Consider the following 15,471-nt stretch of genomic DNA (forward strand, 5'->3'; position numbering starts at 1 on the left):
GCAAAAAAGTGTTTGTACAAAACAATCTAGTGTACCTTTTGAGTATTATGAGTGAGCTAAGTGAGAGTGTGTGCTTGTTTGGGAGGCACTGGTCACCATAAAAATATAAATAAATAAATAAATAAATAAATAATACATACGGTTTTCATGTATGACCAGATGTTTCAGATAAAGGCGCTGATGCATTGGCATTCAATTGATGATTGATTTGTATCAGCAGGCACCAACTGCCACCGTTGATTAGATTATTGCATGAATGGGTCTTCCCAATAAAATGCCTACAACTGGTGTAAATCACTAAGGAAACTGTACTGGGATATGAGTAGAGATTCTACTTCTAAGCACAGACACACAATGTGATCTATACATGGTTGGCAAGAGTCAGAAAAAAAACAAAAAACAAAAAATAAAAAAAATATATATATAAACAATAACTGTCCAGCATCATACCAAGATTCAGTGCTGTAACTACAGTGTATACACAGAGTGGGACGATCATTCAAGAATACTGTCAATAAGCTTGCAGACTCCTACTCACACTCTTGGTAGTCAGATGCACACAGGCGTCTGAGGCACAGGTTATGGTGAAACCTGTTTTGAAGTGTCTCTCTGAAGTCTAACGGACTGATGTGGCACTTTCATAACCGCTGTGTGAAATAGCGTTATCAAAGGAGAATGTGGCACATAACTGACACAGAGAGGCAGACCAAGACTTAGTGGCCTTATTTATACTTGAGTGAGGGGGATGGAATGTGTGTGTGTGTGCGCGCGCGTGTGTGTGTGTGTAAGGTGCCAACAGGTCTCTGGCTGCACTACAGAGGGTTGTTGCATGGACACACATCAAACAGGCAGCGCATTGTGACTCTCTGAATCTCCAAAGTATACAGAGAAACAGTTATGAGGGAAGACCGAAAGCAGTCCTCTAAAATGCCTAGAACTTGCCGTGTGTGAAGCAGTGGAACGCCATGTGCTTTTACTCATCTCACAGTGGTTTTCTGTTAATAATGTTAATAGTCTGTGAAACTTCAGGTTTATCCCTTAATGAGATTTCTGCTGCAACAATTGAACCATTAATTTATAATGGAAAAAGCGATCTGGCATTTTTACAAAGTACCAATATGTATTAATGTTATCTTCTGTTTAAGATGCAGCAATGGTGTCTTACACATATGATGTAACGCTGACTTTCTAAGATACAACCCTGACAATTGTTGATCATTCTAGTGTCACACCTTCAATACTAGAATGCATTTTAGCACATAAATGTACATTCAGAAGGAGAGGGTAGTGTGCAAGGGCAATACTGTACCAGCATTAAGGAGGGAAGGGATGGCGACACAGCGCACCAGATCCTCCAGCAGCAGACACTGTCGAGCTATGAGAATGGCAACAAAGGTAGCCAGGGAGTCATGGAAGGACAGGTCACTCACCTACAAGATAGATAACCCCTGATATTAGCAGATATTCAATATTAAGATCCACTGCAATACACAAACAACATTGTAATGCATGCTTTGAAATATCATGACTGCATTTGTGTCAAACAAGCTGCAGCTTCATCAGATATTTCAGATAAAGAGAGCTGCTTGGTTTAATAAGTTCCTACCAAGTTCATATTTTGATCACATGTTAAAGGTTTTGCAGTCAAAGCATATACAAAGCAAATGTCAGTACTTTAGCTCGATCTGCTATAGGTAAGTTTTAAACCCAGAGCTGGAAAGTGAATGCATAAGACCATTAGTTTGGCCAACATAGCATTTCATTTATGAGTGATATTTAGAAATAAGAGCTATTTAAAAGTAAAGGTTTGATTGTATATTGAAAGTGTTTTATAAAAGTTATTTAAAACCTGGGGCAGCTGTACCTGTTAAGAGGTTTATAACATTAAAATGAAGAAAAGATTTTACTCCTGAATATAACATTTCATCACATTCACAGTTCTTTGTAAAGGTTTTTCATGCCTTACAAACTGTCATCAAAGTATAATTATCAATATACTGCAGAAAACCTGCATCTTTCTTATAAATAGCTTTTTTTTTTAACAGTAGCACAATATTGAAAATCATTATTTAAAAAAAAGCACATTCTTGTACAAAAAAAAACAAACAAACAAACAAAAAAAACTGGACGCTATGAACCAAGTTGAACTAGAATGGCTGTTTCAAATAGGGCCAGGTTTGAAAGTCAAGAGAGCTGGAGTGGGCGATCAGAAACACACCCATAATTACTCTGTCAGGCCAAGTAAAACCTCTAATCCAAGGGTGTCAGAATGCAGCACTGGAGGGTCACAGTAGAGCAGGGTTTAGCATTCCACCTCATTTGATACAGCTGATACAATTCATCAGCTAATGGCCAAAGCCTCCATGAGCAGAGGTCAGTTTCAGTTTTAGAAGAGAGACAGCATTCATCTCTGCTTGGCTTTTATACTCCTGCTATAATCTGAACAATGGGCAATAGAATATTAGTGCCTGCCGTAGCTTTTAATGCATGATAGGCATTTCTATAGCCCTGCCGAACTTTCTCAGCTCTCATTGTTGTAGAGGTCTCACCTTTAAAGTATGCAAGTGCCACCAGCCAGGAGGGTGAAATTTGCACACACCTCCTTCAGAGTGAAGCCTGTTACAAACTTACACCTTTAAATCACATACTGCAGCTTATTGAAGTGCTCAAATAACTTCCTGCCCAACACTGACTAAATGTACAAGCAGAAACAAACAAAACAAAATTAAATAAAAATATAAAAAAATGGGTAAACATTAAAGAAACAAATAAGAGTAAAAGAGACACCACATTGTTCAGGGAATGTTTTACTTAAGACCTCCCACATCAGCTGTATTTTTCACTTTCACAAACTTGCAGCAGTGTCTTTTCTCAGTTTCATTTAAAATGGTAATCTGTTATTCTACATGGTAATATGAGTAACCGAGTATGTGTCTCACTAAAGGATTTTAACTGGGTCATTCTCACAAAACAGCCTTAAGCCAAGACCAAAAAAACCCAAACAAACCCCAAAACAACCACACTGTATGGATAAAAGTATTGGGACACCTGTTCATTCATTACTTCTACTGAAATCAAAAGGTATTTATGGAAAAAACTAAAACAAAGTAGATCCTGCTTTTGTTGGAGTGATTGTCTCAATTGCTCAGAGAAGGCTCTTTAATAGATTCTGGAAGATTGCTGTGAGATTTAATTGCATTCAGCAACAAGAGCATTAGTGAGGTCAGCATGATGAATGATCACCACACCAACTCTCCCAAAAGTGCTGGATGAAATCACAATCATTCCAGAGAACCCCGTTCCCCTGCTCCACAGCTCAGTGCTGGGCGGCTTTTCACCCCTGTAGCCCACACCTAGAATTAGGCATAGTGCTGAAAGGTTCATGTGTATCTGCTCCAGAGAGTCTTGTTCTATTGCCAATACTTCTCTACAGGAATTAGACAAGCTGTGTGTGTGGGTGCAACTTAAAGTGGCAGAATGCAGTGCACAAACATTTGGACAAACAGTGTATAAGAGCGTCACATTAATCAGGCTAATACATTTCAAAATGCAGGAGATCAATGATTCAGCTGATCTTTTAAATCTACTATTAGAGCGCAACAATACATCCATCTCTCATTACAAACAGTAACATTTTAAAATTAAGATAGTAAACCTAGACAACCAAATCTTAATAAAGAAAATCAGTCATTGGCAGCAAATGTGTTTGTGTGTGTGTGTGTGTGTATTGTACTCATGAAACCTGATAATTGCTGATACCCAACACACACACACACACACACACACACACACACACGATAAATCATAGGGCTGTGTGTGGTGTTTACTCACGTCAACATTGCAGAGCAGATCGTTGAAACCACAGTTGCCGTTGTTAGAGGAACAGCAGAGGGCTTTCAGCACACCCAGCCACTCTGCACTTAGGGAACGGCAATATGCTGTCAGCTCAGCACACAGGATGCCGATATCATTAACCCTGTTCCAGGACATCAGAAAACACACATTCAGTGGCATCAAAGGAAACGGATGACAAGTCACTAATGTGTACAACAACACAGGAAGGTATTTAATCCACATTACCTGTCGCCGATAAGGAACATTTTACATTTGTCTTTTTACAGATTTCCCAGAAAACATGTGACACCTAACCAATTTTTTTCCAGCCCTAGCTAGCTCCTGGCAGAGGTGTGTCAGGAGTTGGAACAGAACATGATGTGAACTGAATGAACAGCTTTGAGGACTAGAATCAAAACCACAGTATGCTTGCCTCTCAGGGTCACGGTGGTCCACACACACATCCATCAAAACGTTACACACAAAGCTGTAGCGATTGGCTGGGCTGTCGTTAAGGATCTTGCCAACCATGGAGTGGTTGAGGTTGTGGGCTGAAGGGTTTGCTATGGCATCGATCATGAACACCTGGTCCCACAGCATGTTGGAGTCTGACGGGTCGATGTTCCAGTAGATGGAGTTTTTCACCTTAGAGCAGAACTCACTGAAGAGAATAACAGTACAGAAAAGACTTGCCTAAGTACACAAACAACTGACTGAGAAACGTGTGACTATTGAACTGTATTTGACCTCACCTGAAGATCTCCCCAAACTTGCTTTTCAGGTGACTGCAGGAGGTATAGAGGTCGTACAGGTAGGCCAAAATACAGCGCTCAGCTGAGGAACAGTCTGCAGGGTTCACTCCGGACTTTACCACAATCCGCAGCCTGCCCCCCCCCACACACACAACCCAGAATATTACAGTACATCCTACATGCACTGATTAACATGCACATGCTTAAAGGAACATAATGGTTGATGTGACTACAACGCATTTATATATATGTATATATATAAAAAACAACAACACACTACATCAATTTATGCAAAACTGGCCACGCTAATACATGGCTTCTAGCTTGAATTCATTGTTCTTTGGTCAAATTGTTAATGTATACAAGTCCCTTAGGCCCAACCAAAACAAAACAAACAAACTGAGAAGCAGGGTTTCTGGAGACCATACCCATCGAAGACCTGCGCAGTTTGGTCAGGGTTGAGGATGAGGCAGGAGTGGTAGCGGCGGAGCACAGCCACGATGCACAGACACAGGCTCGTGGTGTAGCTGCCTGCCAGACTAGAGGACTTCAGCAGAAGCTCAGCCTCCACCAGACTTAGCTCGTTCAGCAGCTAGAATACATAGCAAACCACATCAGAAATACAGGCTGTGGTCGCATAATAAACTCAATCAGGAAGAGCTTCTAGAAACACTAGAGGTCTATAAACTATACACAGTAACACTATGCTGTTTATTGTAGGCATGTTCTTGCAGTATGGATACAATTATAAACTATTACATGAAATTGTCATTAGGGGAAAAAAAATGCTTCAAAAGAACAAATTAGCGCATTATAATAACCCAAGTGTTTTTCCAATCCTACTAGCTTATACCTGAATTGCAAAGTCAATGAGGCCACTTATGTTGAGGGAGTATTCCATGAGGTCAAAGATGAACTGAATGTGCTGTACTAGGGGAAGGTGATAGGACATCCCTAAGGCAAAGCTGGTGATCTGTTCCAGAACATTCCTGGACACCTGCAAGAGACAGAAATGACATATAAACTCTACAGTACCAAAAAGTACTTAAAAATAAAAGGCACTATTAAGGATTTTGAGCAATGCCACAGAACCATAGGGTGTTTGAATAGGGCAACTACAAAACTTGGCTGGAGACCTGCCCTCCAGGACTGGGAGTTGTGCACCCCTGTTCTATGGCATCACTCAAAGAGCACTTTATTTTCCTCTATTTCCATGCATGTACCTGTGAAATACAAATTACCCTAGTTCAGACACTCTACATAAAAAAAAAATCTTGTCTATGAATGTCTGGTCTCTTCTGAAAACAGGAATGTGTTCTGAAGAGAACCTAACCTGAGAGGTGACCTGGTGCTGGTCAAAGTGGGAGAGGTGCTGAAATTTGGAGAAAATGTCCTCGGCAGTAGGAAAGGCCTCTGGCTTACTCCTCTTCCTTTTCTGCCCTTCTTCACCTCCTGAGGACACAGAGAGAGGGGGAAAAAATGAACATGCATAGAAGATATAAATATTCATGCTGCCTTTTGAGTAATCAATGAGCACGGTCTTCGAGTCTGCGGATAGGTTTCAACAGTCTAAGTGTGATCTGTCTCAAATAGAGTTCCCGGCCTGGAGCCATTAGCTTGTCTCTGAAGGTCATGAGATTCCTTAATGGCTTTCCAACATTAAAAATGACTGGTGACTTATTGCAGAATACAGATGTTACAGACGGCTGGTACGGTGGAGCACGCTGAATGCATCCTTAAAACGGTAATGACGACAGCCTGCCCTGGTTAAAGTGCAGGCAGTGGCACAGCTAAATCTAGGCAGAGTAAAATAATAGGTTGTTCAATTACACCGCCATTAAAAGTTAAAGCTAGCGCTGGGTTGCTCTCCCCGGCTGGGGTCAGGAGCTTAGTGGGAAGATAATGAGCAAATGACGGCTATTAGCATGGAAATGGGCCCGCAGGTATGCATACTCAATGATGGCAGCTGTGGGTCAGTGCTGTGCATGGCTGTGTTTGGTTATTAGCAAAGAGGGGGGCAGAAGGGGAGAGCGAAAGTGTGAAAGGGATGGGGGTGACTGTGCCGGAGACACATTTCTAACAAATTCAAACCCTGTTTAGGAGTCTCATGCAAAACATGACTCATACACATGCTGTTTCTGCATGCGTCATGCATACTAATGTAGCAGATGCAATCAATAATAATTACTCATAATAATTAGTCATTTCAGAACATATTCATTCATAATATCATTCAGAATCTTTTTTTATACTCCAAACTGAACCTCCCAAAATCCCTTTTCCCCCCCTCAACCTTTTTTGCATCATGAACTTTTAAGGAGAAGAGAGAAGAAACTCAACTCAGAAGCCCTAAAAAAAAAAAAATGCTTCATTCGTCATTACTGTATATTAGTTACATCAATCTGACACAGACCTAAGGGACAATGCAAAGCAAAAAACAATGCGGAAGGTCATAACATGCAAATGTATGCATATTATATTTGCAAAACAGGCTAATATCAAAAACACAATACTTTGTCTATATCTTGCAAACCTTTAAAGAAATAACTACCGGTAAAAAATGACCAACGCCATTCATTGCGCTGCAAGTAACCACACAAGCAACTCTGCAACAGCCATTTACACACTAGATAAATCTATCAAGATAAACAACATCTGAGCAGATGACAGGTAGTATTAACATCAACACAGACTTCCAATTACTTTCAGGTCTTACTTAAAAGCTGGAAATAAGTTTGGTATATGGAAGTGACACAATGTAAACCTCAAACATAGTCATTCTTCAAAAGAAACTCTAGCATAACCAAAACAGAGCTGGAAAACAGGCAAATTCCAAAACCCCCAAGGCTGCTGTGCAACAGTCTTGACTCATAACATATACGCTCCTAAAACGTACACGGTGGTGAAAGCTCTAGTCAATGCTGGTGAAACAGTAAAACCTCACAGCGACTTCATGAGAATATGGTGTTACAGGTTGCTATGTGAACCAGACCTTTGCCAGTGTGCACATACAGGAAGCTTAAACTCGGCAGTGTGTGGCCTTTTCGGTGTCATAGTCCATTGAAAGACAGCTCATACTTGGCGCAAGATGAAATAAAAGCCACAGAAGCAAACAGGGACCTAAAGCTAAAAGCTAACACTATCCTTTTACCATCGGCCCTCCGAGGTTTACTTCCTCAAAAACAAGCTTGACTATCAAACTGGAACTAAAACACACATCAGACTTAAGAAAGACGAACTCAGGAAGCAAAAGGCAGCAAGGATAAAAAACTACCCGGCTACAAATCCTTTCAGCTAGCTGAGAGGAGAGCAACACTTACTCACATACTTAGTATTTCTACATCAAAAACAACCTTAAATATTAAATGCATGATCTGTGATGCTTTTGAGCGAGTGTTTAAATGATTGTTGGTGTGTTTGTGTAATCTGTAGGCTCAGTACCAGTCTCAGCTGTGCTTTTGCGGTTCAGAACTTTCAGGATGTCTTTGGTGATCTTCTTGATGGCATGCCGAGCTTCATCTCGCTGCTTGCCGACTCCGTACAGAACCACTAGGCGCTGATTACACTCATGACTGGCACTCTCCTCCTGCAAGTCACAATGCTTGTGTCAGAACAGAACACAGCCCGGGACACAAATACTTACACAATTACAGCTGCAGAGATATGAAATGTCAGAACAGTGCTCATCACTGTTTAACAGAATGACAAAAGCTGAAAGACGGCATTTACATCGCTAATAATATTGGAAAGTTGCATCCCTAATTATAACCCCTATCTCCACTTCAAAATGGAGAGCTTCATTCATCACATCAGGAAACTCACCTGAGGAATGGGGAAGTGGGTGGCATACTGAATGTGGCGGGGCTGTTCGTACACCTGGGGAAAGGCTGGGTCCATGCTCTTCTCCTTAGTAGTGCTTTTCCCCTCCTGCTCCGGAGCAGCCTTCTCTGGGGAGGGGCTTCCCTTCGCCTCACAGTGCATAGGGGGCGAGAACATCTGCTGAAAAAAGGCAAATGAGCATGCTCAGCATAGGGCCCAGAGTAGAACAGCTATTTGTACTACACACATAACCGGTGCAAAACATTCCTACCTCATCAAAGTTGGCGCTAGAGTTATGATCTATTTCCATTGGCTCAGACAGACCAGTGTCCTAAAAGTGAAAGGCACAGGAGTTAAAACATGGATGCCATCATTTATGGCTCATACAAATGAACCAGAGGATTCCATAAACAGCAGAAATGTTACATGCCTCCATTTTCACACTGCTCCCTGCATCCTGCTCTTTGCGTTCCGATTCATCAGAGGGCTCGTCGCTCGGGGAACGAGGGCGGGGCAGGTGAGAGTCGGAGGCCAGGTCCCCACGGGAGATGAGTGTGCACATGTAGATGTTGTGGGAGAAGACGTCGTGGCGAATAAGCTCACAGAAAAGCAGCACTAAGTTAGAGAACTCCACACGCTCACTCTCATTACCAGGCTCAGCTGCAGAGAGAGAAAGGGAAGAAAAGTCACCACAAGTGTAATTATTTATTCAAGAGTATAACAGCAGCCTAAACATCTTGGTTCTATAAGGACATAAGACATCCTATGATGCTCTAACATACAGGAAATAATTAGATAAAAGAGGAAAGAGAGATATTGTCGTACACTGTGATTGTTAATCTGAATCTGAATTATCACAGACACTACAAATTCTGATATGTAATCCCAGAAGCAGGAAGGCCTGTTATACAGTTGTTTATAAAGCTAATTGTGACCCAGTCTTTTTGGTACTGTTTGGCAAAGCGTGACTCACTGAGCACAGGGGCCTGTGTGTCCAGGAACTGCAGCAAGACGTCCTGAAAGACTGGCACAGTGGCAGCTGAGAGCGAGCCAGAAGACACAGAGCCCTTCTCATCCACCACCTCAGACTCCCCACACCTCTGTGTAAATAAATACACCTTCCATGAGTGTGTTTAACCGAATAACAAGTACAACAACTGGTTAAGTATTGAGAGGAAATTCCACCTCTGCCTCTATCTCTGTCTGTCTCTTCTCCAGCAGCTTGGCCACCACCATGGCTCGGTGTCTGCCTGAGCGCTTACAGCACACAGCCCACTCACACAGCAGCGTGACAACTGCATCATCGTCTGGACTCATCTGTCACAAAAATCACACAAATGTTCACATATGTACATCACATATGTTCAGTGCTGATCAAAATGCCAAGGGTAGCATTGGTTTATTCATTAGAAGTTTCTTGTTTTCTGAATTTTCTTAAAGAAGAAACACCTCTTTACCTCATGCCCATCTTTGCTCTGTCCTGACCCAAAGATACGATTGTACAAGGAGTCTAGAGAGTTACTAAAGTCAGACTTCTCAAAGCTGTGGTTGTCTAGGACTTCCAGCGTGTGCAGGACCCGGCCAATGGTGAAGCCTGTAAAACACAGAAAGCTCCTGTGTTTCCAAACAAATGCTAAATGGAAGTCACAGTGCATCCAGTAGCTCAGGGCAGCAAATGAAAAAATAAATCCTTGTTAATGCATTTAGCAGTCTTAATGCACCCAGTCTTAATCTGTTAGGAGTAACACAAGTGGCACATTAAAAGACAACGAGACTCAGAGAGACTACGGCTACTACTACTACTACTACTGCTGCTGAGTCCTGGTGAACTTACCAGCTGTTGTTTCCTGACACTTGTCAAAGGACCAGCGAAATTCCACTGCCTGTCCCCTCTCCTTGATCTGCTCCTCGATTTCCCTGACTTTGGCACGGACCTGCAAGAAGATTGATAAGATAATGCAAGTATATCAGGAACCTACAAGCTTTCTTAACACTAATATTACAATAAGAATTTGAATAAATTAGAATAAAGAATATTTCTTAACACTACACTACACATGCACTTATTTATTTATTTACTTACTTACTGGGTAACCAAATAAATTACTGATAACCACAACTGGCAGGATCTAAGGAGTTGAGCATACCTGCTGGTTGAAGGTGCTGTTGCCACCAGGCATGGGCAGGTTAGAGGGGGCAATGGGCAGAAGATCCAACGGGGACCCAGTCTTATTCCGACTGTCCGTCAGTGAGTAGTGCCATACCAGAGCACTAGGACAGCATAGTACAATGCTCTAGAGACACAAGAGAACAAAAGTAGTTCTTACACTTCTTGGTAACTGGACCCATAATAGTAAAGAGAAGGGCTTCACCCTGAAATGCTGTAATGACTAACATATACAGGACCTATAAGCAGAGTTTAATTAGCATATTCTGGCTGGTCCCTATAAGCTTTTTTTTATCATGAGTTTCATTAGCATTTATGGATGACAAACTCTTCTAATTGTAAGTGTCGAGACCAGGCATTAGGCCGCATTCTCTTAAACATGGTAACAAAAGCGAATCTAATAGCTTTTAGCTAATAGATCCCAAGGCTGTGCACAGACAGGGTAAAAACCTTCCTCTGTGTTAAAAGGAATACTCTGTTTAATATACAAATACTTTCTGCCTAACAAGGAGTTCAAGAACATATTCTATAAAAACCAGCTTCGATGAACGTTAATTTATCTGGAAATAGACAACTTCTTAACAGCTTCCTTCAATAAGTGCCTGTGTGGCATGATACAGATGCATCTCACAGAGAATGGGTTGAAAAGCTTTTAAAGAAGGGATTCTGAAGCTCATAAAGTACACCTGGCATTTACCTGGAGCATACAGCTTAGACCGAACACCACAGGCCGGTGTTGGGGGCAGATGTAGAAATCAGTGAAAGGTGTTTGGGGCTGGTTGCCTCCCGCTGGCTGAGATGTTGGAGTAGGGGGTAGAGCATTGCCTGGCTGGCCTGAGATGCTGTGGGGTGGGTGTCCTCCTGTGCTGAGCCCAAGACTTCCATCGCTTAGCAGCAGGTTGAGCCGGCGTGTGCAGAAATATGCCAACCTCCTTGACAAATAGGCTGACTGCACAAACTCCCCCGAGTACTGGAGAAAGAGAGCGGGAGAGAGCAGGGGAGAAGATTAGAGCAGTACTAATAACATGACTTGGATGACAGGAAAATGATGCCATGGCAGGATATAAATTGAAAAACAGTAAATGTAGACTTCCTGATAGTAATTGGGACTGATACAGCGCATTGACTAACCTGTAAGAGGAGTGGCAGTAGCAATTTGAGAAGCTCGTCTTCTCCTGGACGAATCTTCTCAAAGCATTCAAGCACCCAAGTCAAAAACTCATGTCTGTCCAGCATGCCATCCTGTACAAAATGCATAGACACACATTCAGTCTTCCAGTTTTATGTCTATGCACCCAGCAACAACTACTACTTCGCTCATTTTCTGTTGATTTCCAGTGTAGATAAAGGCAGACCAACCTGAAACATGAACATAGCTAGTTTCTCGTTATACTCCCACTGCTTCATGGCAGTCTCCACCTCGGCCGGAGTGGCAGGCAGAGGAGAGCCGCAGCCCTGGCTGGGAGACTGCCGGTAAAATTCTGCCACCTTCTGCAGTTGCTCCCAGAGGTACTTAGTAATTATCTGGGTCCATTCTGCAGAAGTAAGATAAAGTTAAGACAGACATTTTAATGACAAGAGCCCAATTACTGTGCACAACAATAAAGGACCTTCAATCTACATCTGGGAATATACTAAGCATACGGCCAGTGCCAAAATGAATCTTCACCAGGTTTGCATTTATACGCTTTTTGTAAATGCTAATTCCTGTACCAATGAAAATGTTCCAAAATTACTTGGAATAATCTGGTTACATTATCATACATTAAAAGTTAAGAATGTGTATTATAAAGCTGCCATTTCTGAAATGCAATGCCTGGCTTTGACAGCACCAACATGCAAAAAAAAGGCTGCATATTGGCCCAAAATGTTATATAAGGATATACTTACCTATACACGGATCAATGACATGCCTCTTCTTGACTTTAGTTTCAGTTATGGCAGCATGATACGCACAAGTCATTTTGATCATCCAAGCAGAGCGCATCACAGGGACTGAGTACTTGGCCAGGTAGCCAAAAACCTCCTCCTTCTTACTGAAGATGGGAACCTGGGTAGACGGACATACAGGTCAAGTCAAAGCACACAAGTACAGTTTACTAATAAAAATAAATAAATAAAGAAACAGTTGTGAGGCACTGCATGGCAGATTAACTCAAACCTTCTTGGCCAGCTGAGTGAGGGGTTTGGTCCCGGCCAAGTCTGTAAACCAGTTGTTGATGGAGCTTTGAGAGCGTGCAGTGACCAGCCAGAAATTGTCCTTCTGGTTGACCTGCGGCTTCCTCTTCCCCGTGTCTGGAAATGTGTTGCACCGCAGCTTTTCTGCAATGATGCTGCTGAAGTTTGAGCTGATCTGGAAAATGAATAACAACATACATTCAGTACCAGTCTGTGAACGAGACGTATTGCAGACACGAGTGGTACGTGTGGCTAAACTTACTTTGGAGGGGTTGAAATTGACATTTTTAGCACTTCCATGCTCATCCCCTGACACAGCTGGCTGGTTATTGAATCCCTGCTTGACGTTCAATGCAGTCAGTTCATCCTAGAAACAGAAAAGGAAACCTTAAGGTTGTACATATACAGCAATGTGTAAAAGGCGCATATACGCTTATAATTTCCAACCATTTAGCTCAGCAATTTTTGCTTGTATCACATTATTACATTAGCAGGATGGCATTAATGCAGTAAAAAATAACAAGAATTTCTCATGTTGAAGAAAGTAGTTGAGATCTTGTGAGCTGGTCTGACGGATAAAGTTTGATTCCAGATTTCTCCTGGACGCCCCCCCATACGTGTGAGTATGTTCAATTCCATCACCAGCTCACTAATTTAACAACATTCAGCTCTGATTTACCAAACCAGGTATTCATTCTGCTCTGTTCTTATTTTCCATGACACATCTACCAGAGAGAATGGCTTTATTTATTTTACTCTAATCTTAGATACACAGAGTGCAAAATTCACATCAAGATGGATCGTTAACGTCCAGTGAAAATTCCTGTACTGTTTAATATCACAATATATATGGCAGAAAATAGATATTGCAATGATATTTTCACCTCCAATATCGCACAGCCCTACTTTCACAGATGTCTAAAACTCTATCAACACTGAATACCACTAGATAGCAACCAAAACAGCTGTATGAAGGGTCTACAAAGTATCTACGTACTCATGTAATGTCTCTTGACTGTCATTTACACTTGTACATCACAATTAAATTTCTCTCTTCACAGATCAAAGCCTAGAAAGCCAGATATTGAACCCACAAGCCTTTTACCAATAACCCAGTGCTCTAAACACTGAGTCACCACTGCCCAACAGCCCGATATTCCTAAACAAAAGCACAGGGGTAAACATGAACACACACATTAGGGACTGCTCAGCATATCTACACACTGATCTCCCCTAGTTCAGGGGACTGTATGCACAATGCAGTTTAACTAGAACACCTTCTATATATATTATTATAATAATAATAACAACAATAGCTTCTTTCCACATTCCACAAGACTGTTGAACTTTATATAATAATAGAGCTGGGCAATATAACAATATTTTGTCCTATCATGACAAATTCTGTTATTGTGTTAACAATAAGCTTTTCTAAGCTTAAACACTGATCAGCTGCAGGTTTCATTATAAACAGTGTAATTGTTTATAGCAGTGTAAAACTGCTTTAATTAGAGGAAGTGCAGCAGATGTTGAGTATAAATCACTGTATTCATCATGGGAATATATCTGAATAGTAGTTTATAGGAATCTGTCACTACCAATGTGTTTAGTCTGTAATTACATGTATCTCAATAAATATTGCATATCGTGAAAAATGTCTTTATCTTCGCAAAACACTGTAGATAACACTGTACTTCTACTGCTGTTGACTTCAAAACTACCTCAAGCCAATTCAACAAAACTTCGTTCTCATGCTCACTGTACGGTGTAAATTTGAATGACAATGAAGTCTTTAGTGTACATTAATCTGTGTATTATATCTAATACAGAGAAATTGTATTCTACTGTAAAAAGGTAAAGGTGCATGTATTTGTCACAGCGAAATGTGTCCTCCACATTTTTCCCCCCATATGTGGTAGCGAACACAGACAGACACAGACAGACAGAGACACGTGGGCAACAGCGGCAGCTTGCTGAGCCCGGGTATCGAACCCACAACCCCATCTATAGCCTGGAGCTCTAACGGCTGAGCCACCTCTGCCCCACATTTACTTTAAACAGCAATACACTCCCTATACTTGATCACTACGCTGGCAGCAGCATACTCAAACACTGCTCAAGCTGCTATGGCCATAACCTACACAGTATATCCCTTGTTAATGACATATGTGATGCTATTTACAAACACCAAGACCTGGTTTCCCCAACATACTGTACACATTAATTCATTACAGTATACTTATTTTATTGGTATAGTATTTTTATTTTCCAACTTCAAATTCCATCTCTTCTCTTAAGCACCAAGTCTACTGTACTTAGTGTCCATGCACCTTGCCCCGTGCGTTGTCTATTGCCCCTGCACTACTGTCTCTTGGTCACTCTCCATTACTGCACCAGATAAGCATCCTAACAGTGTTCTGTTGTACTGCACAAACCCTGCCATGGTATAACATCAAATTACAATTGAATCAAATGGAATGGAGTTGAAGATTAAGGCCTGGGTGGTCCAAAACATCTTGATTTAAGTTTAATGGGATAACAAGGATGCTAGGGATGGCCTTCAAGTGCACAAGCTGCATACAAACAAACCACCAGCAGGTTTTTCCAATAACTGAGCAAATTTACCCCAATATTTGAGCTCTGAACAGTGCCAAATCAGGACTATTGAACAAGTAACGTAATAATCCTAATACAGGCTGAGCAGTTTTATGCAAATCGGAC

General features: G+C 41.5%; 1 protein-coding gene across 4 annotated transcripts in view; it reads right to left on the bottom strand.

The window, feature by feature from the left end:
* med12 (mediator complex subunit 12) overlaps window positions 1-15,471 on the bottom strand; it is a 28,350-nt gene that overhangs the window by 11,277 nt on the left and 1,602 nt on the right. For 3 of the 4 annotated variants that reach the window (XM_072668255.1, XM_072668254.1, XM_072668252.1), the window contains exons 2-23: window positions 13,013-13,117; window positions 12,734-12,925; window positions 12,463-12,622; window positions 11,932-12,107; window positions 11,704-11,814; window positions 11,270-11,542; window positions 10,553-10,699; window positions 10,240-10,339; window positions 9,863-9,999; window positions 9,591-9,722; window positions 9,379-9,505; window positions 8,836-9,065; window positions 8,677-8,736; window positions 8,409-8,585; window positions 8,028-8,172; window positions 5,920-6,038; window positions 5,440-5,583; window positions 5,015-5,178; window positions 4,587-4,718; window positions 4,268-4,495; window positions 3,832-3,976; window positions 1,310-1,430 (exon numbers count right to left, since the gene is read on the bottom strand). In XM_072668255.1, coding sequence (XP_072524356.1) covers window positions 1,310-1,430; window positions 3,832-3,976; window positions 4,268-4,495; window positions 4,587-4,718; window positions 5,015-5,178; window positions 5,440-5,583; window positions 5,920-6,038; window positions 8,028-8,172; window positions 8,409-8,585; window positions 8,677-8,736; window positions 8,836-9,065; window positions 9,379-9,505; window positions 9,591-9,722; window positions 9,863-9,999; window positions 10,240-10,339; window positions 10,553-10,699; window positions 11,270-11,542; window positions 11,704-11,814; window positions 11,932-12,107; window positions 12,463-12,622; window positions 12,734-12,925; window positions 13,013-13,117 — 3,325 coding nt within the window. The remainder of the gene's footprint in view (window positions 1-1,309; window positions 1,431-3,831; window positions 3,977-4,267; window positions 4,496-4,586; window positions 4,719-5,014; window positions 5,179-5,439; window positions 5,584-5,919; window positions 6,039-8,027; window positions 8,173-8,408; window positions 8,586-8,676; window positions 8,737-8,835; window positions 9,066-9,378; window positions 9,506-9,590; window positions 9,723-9,862; window positions 10,000-10,239; window positions 10,340-10,552; window positions 10,700-11,269; window positions 11,543-11,703; window positions 11,815-11,931; window positions 12,108-12,462; window positions 12,623-12,733; window positions 12,926-13,012; window positions 13,118-15,471) is intronic. The other variant, XM_072668253.1, reaches the window with a different exon arrangement.

This window comes from Salminus brasiliensis, chromosome 2 (assembly GCF_030463535.1).
Source record: "Salminus brasiliensis chromosome 2, fSalBra1.hap2, whole genome shotgun sequence".
In the NCBI taxonomy this organism is placed as follows: Eukaryota; Metazoa; Chordata; class Actinopteri; order Characiformes; family Bryconidae; genus Salminus; species Salminus brasiliensis.